The 10,957-nt window shown below is 36.6% G+C and overlaps 1 protein-coding gene across 1 annotated transcript; it reads left to right on the top strand.

Annotated features, from left to right (window-relative positions):
- The first annotated feature begins 2,878 nt into the window (after nt 1-2,878).
- trpc6a (transient receptor potential cation channel, subfamily C, member 6a) lies at nt 2,879-9,342 on the top strand. The gene is made up of 12 exons (XM_079898432.1): nt 2,879-3,108; nt 3,500-4,247; nt 5,631-5,810; nt 5,897-6,061; nt 6,382-6,598; nt 6,735-6,962; nt 7,064-7,328; nt 7,539-7,734; nt 8,056-8,256; nt 8,366-8,422; nt 8,537-8,612; nt 8,836-9,342. Exons 1-12 carry the CDS (start codon nt 2,966-2,968, stop codon nt 8,982-8,984), a joined length of 2,625 nt encoding a protein of 874 aa, XP_079754558.1. The 5' UTR covers nt 2,879-2,965; the 3' UTR covers nt 8,985-9,342.
- Nucleotides 9,343-10,957: the final 1,615 nt, after the last annotated feature.

Below are 10,957 nucleotides of genomic sequence, written 5' to 3'. Positions count from 1 at the left end.
GCCATGCTATGATTCTCGAAACAATATTCCGCCTCAGAGCAAGTTTTTTTTTTAAGTAAAATAAAATAAAATATGAACTTATATTATTTAGCAATTTAAAAATAAAATAAAAAAAATAGTCACATTGTGATATGAAGTGACACTGTTGTGAGAGTTATGAAGTCACAATATAGTCACTTTGCAAGATTTAAAGTTGCAGTTACAGAAACAAAGTTGCTGGCAGTTGTGAGATACAAATTCACATTGTTGGATGTACAGTAGAAATGAGTTTCCATATAATACATAAGGTGAATTTAGGTTGATTGGGGCACTTAAATTATAGCTGTGATGAAAAACACTCAACAGACAGTAGAGCCCAAAGAACAGGTAATGTGTTCCTAAAGGTATTGGCTGTCATGAGCTCTACTTTTAGATGACCTGGCACTTAAAAAAAAAAAAGAAAAAAAAAAAAAAAGGCAAATAGCTCTGTCGCAACTGACGTGGGTGGCCTGTTGTTTGTCCTGAATCATTGGCAGGACAGAGATAATTAACACGCTTAAAATAAGCTGCGTAGTGTGTGGGCCGATATTAGCATCACTGTCCTTGGGTAAATATGTCAGTCGTTATGTGTGTATATGATAAACCATCTGTACTATGTCTATTTAGAGCAAAGAATCCTGCCAGATTTTGTCCTGCCAAAGACTAAACAAAAAATCCAGCTCTGCTGAAGCATTTCGTGAGCAGGACCTTGCCCTGGGCCTATGTGGGAGTCACTGTGAGAGAGTGGAGGGAACCAGATAACACCATGATATGAGCACAGGAATTTGGTATTTTTTGGTATTGCATAAAAAGGAGATGTCCTGTATTTTAAAGGAGTATTGTCCTCGCTCAGACATAAAACTCCAATGTTAAGAATGCAAAGCTTCCTCCTTACTCTACACAGAACCACCCAACTCATTTACAGGAAAATGAGCTGCAAAAATGGCTCATTTGGAAATCATCATGGTTATGATGTCACACCTATTATTTTTATTATTTTTTTTTTTTGGATGAGGCACCCGTCACAGTTTTACCTCACTTCTATCCTTGATATGAGCATGAAACATTTCAAAAACATATCTTGTAAGTGTAAGGTATGTTAGTGATAAACTTTTTCATTTACATAATTTACATGAAGACAGAATTTTAATTTTAAAGCAAATGATCTACAGAATCTGAGATTTGATTGGACATTTTTGAATGGGTGATTTATCTTTTATTTTAACTTATTTAAATTATTAAATTATTTCTGTGATGGTAAATCTGAAGCCATTCCTCCAGTCTTCAGTGAAATTGCATTTAAAATCCACTTGATTAAGTTATGAATATGCATGACTAACATGACCACATCATTTAACATTTGCGTATAGAATTCTAAAAGTTACAGAAGCATGAAATGGTTATTAGAAAAATAAACTTTGTTTTTGGTGCAGGTTTTGGGTGAAAGTTCACTTTAGTGGGGGGAAAAATACCACAAAATCTATAATAGCCTCTTTCAGATGATTTACAGACTGACTTTAAAAAAATTTTTTTAATAATGACAGAAAAATGTTATCCAACCATTTATTAGAGAAAATAATGTTTCATTACCACTTAACAATAAGGTTTCATTTGTTAACACTAGTTAACTACATTAGTTAACATAAATTAAGAATGAACAGTACTTCTACAACATTTCTTTATCTTAGTTAACCTTAACCGCAACAATTACTAATAGATTTTTAAGATCAAAGGTTATATATTTTGACATAATAGTTAATGCAATGTGAACTTTTTTTTTTTGACTAACATTAGCAAAGATTAATAAATGCTGTAAAAATATTTTGTACATTTTTAGTTCATGTTAGTTAAATCAATAATGTTAACAAATGAAGCCTTTTTGTAAAGTGTTACTAATGTTTCATTCCTGTCAAAGAAACTATCAGCAAAATCGTATTGCAGCAAGCCTTGGGCTGAGGGCAGTTAGTTAGCATGTCCTTGAAAATAATAAAAATAGTCTAAAAACAGTCACTCTGATAGTCATCAGTATCAGGGCCTATCAACATGAGAATAGTAACAAGACAGTGGCTTCCCATGACCCACTGTGTGGGTTACCTTTTGACCCATCGGTTTGGCTCACGTACTCACGATTTTTGTGGCCAGTAAACTGACCACTGCAGCACGTACACATTTAGTCATGTGGGTATACTGTACACACACACACAGATGTGAGACTGTGGGAGAAAGAATGCCAGAGAGATGCAAAATAAAGAGAATCAAAAGTGTGATGTCGCCACTGAATGTTCATGTCGATTGGTCAGTCTGGAATTCCATTGAAGGCATTTCCCACAGTTTACAGAGAGCTGGACGTTCGTAAGGAACACACAGGATGTAGAGGTTTATTGGGAACGCTGAAATAGACCCAAAGGGATTCTACATGCACTCCGTCACTGAGTTTTGATTTTGGAAGCTGAAAGCAGATTTTAATCATGGTTCCTAATACAAACAGAGAGGAATATACAGTTACAGATTTATTTTGAAAGGTGAGGGATTTGCACATGGCATTTCTGCGATTTTCTTATGATTCTTCATACTGAAAATGTTACCAATCAAGAACATGAATGGATTCTGTTATCTGTCTAACATTCAAATTAGGACTAAATGCTTTCAATTTCATTCAGTTTGACCAAATAAACCGAGCAAGGAAGAAAACAATTCATTTTAAGTTTTTGTAAACCAGCATGAAGATGGTTGCATTCCTCATTAGTAGCCAATGAAAAAGAACAGTTAAAATTCCTCTGTGCTCTGCACAATCTCAAGACTTAAACGGGAACATAACAAAGGCTGTAGAGGATGGTGACTTGCCAGTGTGTAGCGCACACTCAATCACTCACAGCTGGATGTTTGGATAACAGGATTGTGCTTTGGTGTGTTCACATTTAAGACGTGAACTGCCTCATTTGAAAGTATGAATCAAAGGAGACCTGTTCTGGAGGATAAAAATCAATCAAAGTTTCACACAATTGAAAAGAGGAACAGAAGTAAAGACAATCTACTGATGAACGAAGACTTAAGCGAGGACTCTTGCGGCAGTTATGGACACTACCATGGGTGAGTTGGTCAAGATTCTGTGCATACGTACTGTATGTTTAGTTGCCGTTGTCTTCTGAGATAAAATGTAGTTCAATGTACTGACTGGAAACTGTCACTCAGTTCAATGTAATATTTGTGTATTGGTTTGCTCGTTTAAAATGTCAGTTTTCATTAAACACTCATTAGAATCTAGCAGTGTCAGTTCAAAAGTCATTGGCATGAATGAATGCAAGTAACATGTTTAGCACTGCTATGGCTATTAAACAATGTCTACAAATATTTGTATGAATAAATTAAACTGTAAACAATAGCCAACATAATTTGTGTTATTCAGTGGCATACTGAATAGTAGAAACATTAATAAATACACTCTAATATATACACGTTTTTGGTATGTTTTTCATCGTAGAGAGAACCTGGCCCGACAGGCGCTACCCAAGAGCCGAAGGCAGGCGGTGCGAGGGGCAGCTTATATGTTCAATGCCCATCCTAACAGTCTAACGCCTGTGGAGGAACGTCTCCTTGATGCCGCCGAGTATGGAAACATACCTGTCGTTCGCAGGATGCTTGAGGAGATCCCTGCGCTGGATGTTAACTGTGTGGACTACATGGGCCAGAATGCATTGCAGTTGGCAGTGGCAAACGAACACTTAGAGGTAATAGAGCTCCTGTTAAATAAAGACAACCTGTCGCGTATTGGGGACGCACTGTTGTTGGCCATCAGCAAAGGTTACACCAGGATTGTCGAGGCCATTTTGAGCCACAAAGCTTTTGCCGACTACAAGAGACTCACAGCGAGCCCCAGTCAGGCTCCGATGCACGATGACTTTTTTGCGTATGACGAAGATGGCACGCGCTTTTCTCATGACGTCACTCCAATCATTCTAGCATCTCACTGTCACGAATATGAGATCGTGCACATTCTTCTGGGAAAGGGTGCTCGCATTGAGCAGCCACATGATTACTTTTGTACCTGCGACACCTGCAATTATCATCAAAAGTACGATTCTTTTAGCCACTCCCGCTCGCGTATCAATGCTTACAGGGGATTGGCCAGTCCAGCGTACCTCTCTCTGTCCAATGAGGATCCTGTGCTGGCGGCTCTGGAGCTCAGCAATGAGCTCGCCTCCTTGGCCAATATTGAAAAGGAATTTAAGGTATTGCAATAAAATCCTAGTCACAAACAAAACTGTTCTAAAGAGATAGTTCTCTCTAAAATAAAAAAAAATCCTGTGATTATTTTCTCATTTTGAAGCAAACCTGAAGAATGTACTGGCAGTGAAAGTGAGCACAAAATAGTCTTCTGAATTCATACAAATTTGTGTGATGTGATGAGCTCTTTGTAAAACTGAAGAGTGCTAATTCTATTAAATGTGCACTTGTAGGGTAGCCTACTTCAAACCTTAAAAGTATTTTTTTAAACTGTACTTGCAGATAATTTAATGTTAATGAAAGAAAAGACACTCAAGAGTAATTTAAAGTGGCTACACTTTCATTAAGCACACTTGGAAAAAAGTGCACTTTGTAATAATATCAAATTATTAATTATTATTTAAAAAGCACTTTTTAAATAATTATGTTTTGTTAATATATTGTTAATATAGTAATATTTTGTTGTGCTTTAAAGAAGTACACTTATTTTGATGTGTTGACTAACATACTAAAGCCCATGTAAAGTACTTGATTATAACTTAATTGTAGTGTTATTTGATATTATTCGATATTTGTCTATATTTTAAATATACTGAATTACAATTTCATCACAAATGTTCAATAAAATATATTTAAATACATGTTTCAATATAAATGACATTAAAGCATATTTTAGTTCACCAGAAATGCTTGGCAGTACACTTATTAACCATATTTTACTTTAGACAATAGAATGAAGTAATTAAGAAATTAGATATAAAGATGTAATCAAGTCTTACTTAAGTGGGTCAAAAAAGCAGCTATTATTTCAAATAATTGCATTTAATATAAATGTAAACTATAATACATTTTCATTTAATTGCAATTAACTTTAAGTGTCTGAAAACGATTCACACAGTATATTAATTTAAAGTATTATTTATGTAATAAGTACTCTGTTTGAAAGTATCGTAAAGTGTACTTCATTACTTTTCACAAGGTTAGGCTGAAATTTAAGTCATTATTTACTGAAAATCTGTGGCAGCAGGTTGTGCTGTGACCAATCAACATTGACAATTGTGTCACGTGACGTGACCAATCGCCATGATGCATATTAGAATATCTAAAAGTACACATGAGATATGACAACTACAGTGAAGGAAAAGATAACCAATTCAATTTGTTCATCGCATAAATCAAACATATAGAATCATAAGACTTATAATACAGAAGTTGATTGTTTTATACTGGTTTGTTGTCATTTTGGAGCTCAACGGCCATTACATTCTTCAACGTTTCTCTTTTATGTGTTCCACAGATGAATTTTCACTGAATTTTCATTTTGGGTGAACTATTCCTTCATAAATGTAGAATGATTGCATTTTCTTTGTAATGACTATCTTTCTCAGAATGAATATAGGAAACTTTCTATGCAATGCAAAGACTTTGTTGTGGGGCTTCTGGACCTGTGTCGGAGCACAGAGGAAGTGGAGGCCATTCTGAACGGCGAAGAGGATGAGACTTTAGAACTGCCCAGCCGACCAAGTCTCATTCGCTTAAAACTCGCAATAAAGTATGAACTGAAAAAGGTAAATACATAAAAACCAGAAATCTTATAATCTGCCTTCTAATTCTATCGTAAAACACTTATTTTTAATCAATTTGTCCCAAACAGTTTGTGGCCCATCCTAACTGTCAACAACAGCTCTTATCAATATGGTACGAAAACCTTCCCGGACTCAGGCAGCAGACCACAGCCATTAAGTTTCTAGTGGTTTTAGGTGTTGCAATGGGACTCCCCTTTCTAGCTATGGTGTATTGGGTGGCACCATGCAGCAAGGTAAGTGTATGTTCACACAAAAGTATGCTGGTTTAAAACCAGATGTATTGCATAGCAAACATACAGTACATGTCTGAAGAATAAAGCAAAGGGTTTAACATATAAATCATCCACTGAAATCTTTACTTAGAAGGACTGTTCCCATGGTTGTAAATTAGCAGTGCTTAAAATATCCACCGTATCCTATGAGTCATAATAATGTTGAAGCATATCAGGCTGATAAGCAGCAATGTACAAATATACAATAGAAGAATGCATCCAGCACTTGAAGTCTTGTGTTTATCACACCACTATCAGTAAAAAAATGCTGTTACCAACAGATGGGAAAGATCATGCGTGGCCCTTTCCTTAAGTTTGTGGCACACGCAGCCTCCTTCACTATTTTCCTTGGCCTTTTGGTCATGAACGCTGCAGACCGCTTTGATGGGACCAAGCTGCTTCCAAATATGACCATTCACGACTATCCGACGCAGCTGTTTCGTATGAAAACAACTCCCTTTACGTGGATGGAAATGCTCATCATTTCCTGGGTCATAGGTTTGTTTCTGACCGATTTTTAACTTGTCAAAGGTTACTACTCTACTACAATCTGTATTTAGAGAACGAAATGTACAGTTCATTTCCATGTCCTAGGACAAACATTCATTTCTATGTTTTAATGTCCTTCTCTCAGGGATGATTTGGGCCGAGTGTAAGGAGATCTGGTCTCAAGGTCCAAGAGAATATCTGCTTGAGCCTTGGAATATGCTAGACTTTGGAATGTTGGCCATTTTTGTGGCATCCTTCATCTCAAGGATAATGGCTTTCTGGCATGCATGTGAAGCACAACGCTATGTTGATGAGCACTACACAGATTTAACCAATGTAACTTTGCCTCTCGAGGTGGGATACTATCAGTTGGGTGAGTGACTGTCCTCTCAAGTCAGGCAAGATTTTGTTTCCCACAAAATTACAATGTAATACAACAAGCGATCTGCATAAATTATCTTTTTTTTATCCCAGCTCGGATCTACTGGCTCCCGTCTGATCCTCAGTTAGTTTCTGAGGGCTTGTACGCCATCGCAGTGGTCCTGAGCTTTTCTCGAATTGCGTACATCCTGCCAGCGAATGAGAGCTTCGGACCACTGCAGATATCTTTGGGACGAACGGTGAAGGACATCTTCAAGTTCATGGTTATCTTCATCCTAGTCTTTCTGGCTTTCATGATTGGAATGTTCAACCTCTACTCATATTATCGGGGTGCTAAACAGAATGAAGCTTTTACAACGTGAGTAAAAATATATATTTTAAAGTATATTCAGAAAAAAATAAGTCATTTTAAATTGTAATAATATGTTTGATCAAATAAATGCAGCTTTCTTTCAAACACCTTAAAAAATCTTATAGTGTAAGTATAGATATAGTGTAACATATCAAACATGTCGTAGTTCTCTTATGTTCCTTAGTTTAAACATCCATGTCTTCTTTATCTTTGCAGTGTAGAAGAAAGCTTCAAGACACTGTTTTGGGCAATATTTGGCCTTTCTGAGGTCAAATCAGTAATCGTGAACAATGGACACAAGTTCATTGAGAACATTGGCTATGTTCTCTATGGAGTTTACAATGTCACAGTGGTCATCGTCCTACTCAACATGCTCATTGCCATGATCAACAGTTCCTTTCAGGAGATTGAGGTACTTTATGTCTTCTCAGTTTAACTTCTTCATATTGCTTTCTAAGAGCTGCTGACATTATAAATCTTTGTGCAGTGGACCAAATGGGATCTCTGTTTAAGACTTTGTGCTGATGAAGCACTCCAGTGAAGAGGTTTTTGCATATTATGGAAAAAAACAATGTTATCTCTATTCTCTTCAGGATGGGATAATTAGTTTAACTGCTTAGTTTTAATTGAATTAAACCATTTTATTCACACATCTCTTTCCTCTGCATATCTTTGTTGATTTATTTGTCGCTTTAAGCATTCAAAACATTAGTGTTTTCCTGGCATTTTGCAGGATGATGCAGATGTGGAGTGGAAGTTTGCCCGGGCCAAGCTCTGGTTCACCTACTTTGAGGAGGGCAGGACTCTCCCTGTGCCTTTTAACTTGGTTCCCAGTCCCAAGTCTGTTCTGGGTCTGGTGATGGGGGCTAAGAGTCTCCTGAGGGAGATTTTTGACAGACACAAAGCCATTATGAAGGGGTCTGAGCTCAGTGAGGTGAGGCAAATCCCCTCTGATTCTGGATTCTGAAGTCAATTTGTATCATTCATTTACAATCCCAATAAACTAATCCATTTGTGTTGCTCTTGTGATTTGTTGGATCAAGTTGGGACAGAGCAAAACTTGCAGGGACAAGAATCTTCCTGGCTCCAGTCGATATCAGGCATGTTTACTTTTTTTTTCATACACTGAATATGTATAGTAGATCTGAATATGGTTCAGATTTGCTCTTTGCATTTGAATTTGTGATTGAACTTACTGCATTTGATCTGCACAGAAAATTATGAAGCGTCTCGTTAAGCGATACATCATCAAAGCTCAAAATGACAAAGAATGTGATGAAGTCAATGAGGGTGAGTGTGTATATTTAACCCTTCATTATAGTAATAATATTTTTTTTGCTACACATGGTCACAGAGCAAAAAAAGCCAGACCCACTGAAAAAAATAACAGCAAAGGGGTTTGGAACAACATGAGTGCGAGGGAATAGGGATTTTTTATATATATATATTTGGGTGAAATAAGTTTTATGATTCATATTTTTCATAATTCAGACTGAAGACTGCTTTGTTACAGGTGAACTGAAGGAGATTAAGCAGGACATTTCAAGCCTTCGCTATGAGCTGCTGGAGGAAAAGTCAAACAGCATGGAGGAGCTGGCGAAGCTAGTGAGGACAATTGAAACAAATCTCTCTCAGGACTGCTTGATACTAAAGTCTGACTGAGGAAGTCAGACAACAGTGTTTTTTTATTTTACAGAAGCATATTTTCGACTATTTATTAAGCAATACAATTTGCACAAGGATTACATGTGGTTTCACATGCTTCTCTACCTTGGCCTGCTGGTTTAACAGAGAACAGCTATTGATCTTTCCGTGACTGTGAAGAAGTGATATTCTGTGTTTTTGTTTTGGTGATAAATTACTGAACAAAAGTTATTTGTATGATACATATGCACAATTTACTGTTAAGATAGGCCTATATATATATATACAGTACTGTGCAAAAGTCTTAGGTATGTTAATATCCCCCACCCCCCATCCCCCCCCAAAATGGTCAGTTATTTATATCTTTTGCTGTAGTGTGTCAGTAGGAAATATCAGTTTACATTTCCAAACATTCTTTTTGCCATTAATTGTAATAATCCAGTGAGATTTGTGTATGCACAAGGAGTCTGACAACAGCCGGTATGATCTGATCTCACCATCATCGAGTCCGTCTGTGATTACATGAAGAAACAGAAGAAACTGAGACAGACTAAATCCAGAAGAACTGCGGGAACGTCTCCGAGATGCTTGAAGAAACCTTCCTGCAAAGCTACCTGAAAAACTATGCGCAAGTGTACCTGGACAAAAGCCGTTTTAAACGCAAAGGGTCGTTACACCATATATTGATTTGGATTTGTTAATAGAAGTTAAATCATAAATAAATTCAATTTATGATTTTATTTTTGAAAGCATTCTCACTTTACAGCATTTTAACACAAGTGCCAGTACTTTTCACAGTACTGTAGCTTTGCAGGAAGGTTTCCTCAAGCATCTCGGAGACGTTCCCGCAGTTCTTCTGGATTTAGTCTGTCTCAGTTTCTTCTGTTTCTTCATGTAATCACAGACGGACTCGATGATGGTGAGATCAGATCATACCGGCTGTTGTCAGACTCCTTGTGCATACACAAATCTCACTGGATTATTACAATTAATGGCAAAAAGAATCTTTGGAAATGTAAACTGATATTTCCTACTGACACACTACAGCAAAAGATATAAATAACTGACTTAAAAACATTTTATGGGGGGGGGGGGGGGGGGTATTAACATGTCTAAGGTTTTTGCACAGTACTGTGTATATATATATATAGGCCACACACACACGTGGACTTACCACACACACACACACTTATGTGGACTTACCTAAGAAAGTACTGGGTAACTACATGGGTAGTTTTCTGGGTTAGTACCTAGTTATTGTAATTATTATAATAAGTACATAGTATGTACATGGGCTGTAAAATAGGACTGTAAAATAAAGTGTTACTCAATATTCTGTTGCTGGAAATGACCTCTAATGACAAATGTGATCACATTATCAGATATATCAGATCTGGTTTCACAGACAAGGCTTAAATTAAGCTAGGGTTAGGCCTTAGTTCAATTAGGACATTTAAGAAGTTTTTATAAAAGTGCCTTAGAAAAAAAAAACATTACTGGTGTGCATCTTGACTCTTGAGACAAAACAATGGCACTGACATATTTTTAGAAATGTCAGTGCAAGTTGCTTTCAGTTAAAACAGCTCAAACATGCATTTTAGTCCAAGAGTAGGCTTAAGACTTGTCTGTGAAACCGGGGGATAAAGTTCTGTTCAAACACAAAATGTTTAATTATTTATGTTTTGTATTGAGATCAACTATAATGGGACAGCCCACTTTTTCAATGTCATATTCCTTTTCTCCACAGGGACTCTTAATGTAACTCTTTAAATATTATACTTTATTTATCCTTTTTGTGTAACAGAAACATTTCTTTTCAGAAGGTCACAGTTAAGTCTCAACTGAGCATGAGAGGAACTCATGAACATTTACGGTAATTGCATTTCCGTTCTGGAAATTACTTTGCTGGTCTCCCTTGGACTTTCAAATATATGGACATTGTTGTTAAAGGTCCTTAAGATGATGATGATGTCAGAGATAAGCATATCATA

This window comes from Squalius cephalus (assembly GCF_949319135.1).
Source record: "Squalius cephalus genome assembly, chromosome: 17".
Lineage (NCBI taxonomy): Eukaryota > Metazoa > Chordata > Actinopteri > Cypriniformes > Leuciscidae > Squalius > Squalius cephalus.
The sequence above is the reverse complement of the archived record's forward strand: the minus strand, read 5'-3'. Positions and strand labels throughout refer to the sequence as shown.